The 2,703-nt window shown below is 42.4% G+C and overlaps 1 protein-coding gene across 1 annotated transcript; it reads right to left on the minus strand.

The window, feature by feature from the left end:
• Positions 1-1,038: 1,038 nt before the first annotated feature.
• On the minus strand, positions 1,039-1,500 carry LOC311597554 (small nuclear ribonucleoprotein E-like). The gene has a single exon (XM_084781766.1). The coding sequence runs from the start codon at positions 1,472-1,474 to the stop codon at positions 1,199-1,201; it is 276 nt and encodes a 91-aa protein (XP_084637892.1). The 5' UTR covers positions 1,475-1,500; the 3' UTR covers positions 1,039-1,198.
• Positions 1,501-2,703: the final 1,203 nt, after the last annotated feature.

Consider the following 2,703-nt stretch of genomic DNA (forward strand, 5'->3'; position numbering starts at 1 on the left):
ACCCAAACTACAACAAAAGCAAAAGTAGGAAAAGAAAACAAAAGACAAACAAACAACCCAAAAAGCCAAAACAGAACTAAAACAGCACCATCAAGAAAAATCCTAAAACAGACAGAGGCAGATCTGATACCCAAGTTCTCACCTCTTCTCTCTCTTCTCTTCTCCTCTCTTCTTTTCTTTTCTTTTTTCTCCCTGAGACAGGGACTCACTACATAGCCCTGGGTGGCCTGGAACTCACTCTATAGGCCAGACTGGCCACACACTCAGAGATCTGCCTGCCTCTGCCTCCTGAGTGCTGCAATTAAAGGCATATGCCAAAACTCCCAGATCTCCTTTGCAATTTGCCATGTCTGTGATTTCCTAATATCAGTGAGGAAACAGGGATTCCACTTCTAGATTCTTAGTCTTATTAATAAAACAATATAGAAATGACTCCAAAAGAAATCCAAGGGGATTTATTAGAGATTAAGAGAAACAGAAGGGCAGACAAGCTGTAAACCTCAGTGGTTTCCTGAGATGGCGAGCCGGAGAAGAGAGAGAAAGTCATACCTTTGCAATGGAGACTGGCAAGTGGTGGTGTCTCAGAAGATTGATCTGGGAGAACTAGTGAGAAGACTCAGAACATCAGAGAAAGCATGCCCAGGCTTTGGTCAATATCCAAAGAAAAAGAGAAATGAAAGTTATGTTAAGACTGAGAAAAATGGGCAGGCTGCACAGCGCAGGTTCCACAATTTTGCCTGACAGAAACTCTGCAAGCGGTGGTGGCAGTGGGGCTTCTGGGAAGGGAAAGTGTATTGTTTCATTAATGGACTAATTATTCTTTTTATTGCCTCGGCATAGTGTCAGGCAACCAAGATTTCCTAGGGTGAGGATGACGATTAAGTTTTAGACAATGCTGCCCTGGTATTGATAGTAACTGGATGTACTGGGGTCCATGAGCTGGCAGTAAGTATGACTATTATGTAACTTATTATGTAACTATTTCTGGTAAAATAACACTTTTATATGGTTCTGTATAAATGTGTTCTTTTTTTTTTTAAACAAAAACAATCTCACAGCATTTATTATCACTGGATAGGGGGCATTAAACAATACAAATAAACATTTCAGGCTATTCTCGGAGCAGAAGACACTTTTAAAACCACTGAACTGCCTTCTTAACTTCTCCGGTGCATGACCATTTCTAGTTGGAAACACTCTAGAGCAGAGTAATGTTATCTCCCTTTAGCATGATCCGACCCAGTTGTTTTCTTGACTTTGTTTTTGAATGAATCTCTTCTGCATCATCTAATACGAGGTTCATGTACTCATCAAAGCCAATAATACAACCCTCTATCCGCATGTTCACCTGCTCATACAGCCACACCTGAATCCGAGATCTGTTTTGCAAGTATCTGAAGATGAGGTTGATGAGCTGCACCATCACCTTCTGCACCTTCTGGATTTGGCCGCGATACACGTCACAAAGACCCATAAATGTGTTCTTAAGACCAGGACGAGGGTCTTTTCTTGAAGTGAGTAAAATATGTCACATTTACCTTATATCTTCATTAATTTTCCAGCCTCTCGAATCTCTTTCCACTGGCTTTAGAACTCAGGGTAGTCATGGAGATAGACTTTCCGCAAAGCAATTGATAGGTGCACCTGGATGAACTAAAATTTTGGATCTCTTGCCAGGATTTCAGGTAGAGCTTTGGTTCTGTTCTTTGAACAGGAAAACTAGCTTTGTCTTAGAGCCCAGACACTTTCACCTTTTCACAGTCACAGAGTGGCGAAGCTGATGTTTCCCCCCTTTTTTTTGTCTTACCTGGGAAACCTGAGGTGGGGTTTGACCCCTCAGCTTCTAAGGCTACTGCAACACCGTGGTGTTGTTTGGCAGCTAACAAACCGTCATACACAAAGGAAAGGGGAAGTTCTGAGTTGCGCTTGGAAGCATTGCTAAACACTCCGGGATGCTGATGTGCGCATGCTCTGAAGGGAAGTGAAAGGGGAAATCCTTTCATTTTTACATACTCGGCGTTTGCTCTCTTTGCGTCGTTGCCATCCTCTGAGTAGTAACACAATAGGAACTCAAGTGGCTTTTGGGTTTATCATTAGAAAGTCTTTGTCAGTGTAAAGGCCTTTTAAAGAAAGCGGTAAGTATACTCCCAAGAAATATGCAGGAACTCAGGGGCAGAGACATTCCTCTTTCAGTTAAGCAGCTGATTGTGTCAGCGTGGCCAGGGGACATCATTAGGGAGAGGACGCCAGCAGTGGCCCCCAGGGAAGAACAGTGGCTAACAGAATGAGTGGCTGCAGCTACCAGGTGGCCTGCTCTTCTGGTTCTACTTCTTTTCCTATTAGTATTATTTTCCCACTCAGTGGGAAGTACTTATTATTTCTACTATAATCAACTCGTTCTACTTTCCCGCATAGCCACTCCTTGCATGACAAAACAAAAACCAGTGGTCTGGACTAATAATTTCAATTTTGCTCCTTAGTGACAGGGTCTGAGATGATTGTGACATACAATATGACCCTAAACACATAGATTTAGTCTGTGGGAAGACGTGATTCAAATACCCATAGGAACCTCATAGGCCTGAAATCTTCCACCTGATCTGCTCTGAGTGAACGTGAAACTAAAATCTTATGTCCCATACATATTCACTCGTATGTTCATTATCTGCCTAGAAGTAGATTGGGATCAGTAGTAGTGTTTGC

The sequence above is a fragment of the Acomys minous genome (assembly GCF_964271855.1).
Source record: "Acomys minous genome assembly, chromosome: 1".
Classification (NCBI taxonomy): domain Eukaryota; kingdom Metazoa; phylum Chordata; class Mammalia; order Rodentia; family Muridae; genus Acomys; species Acomys minous.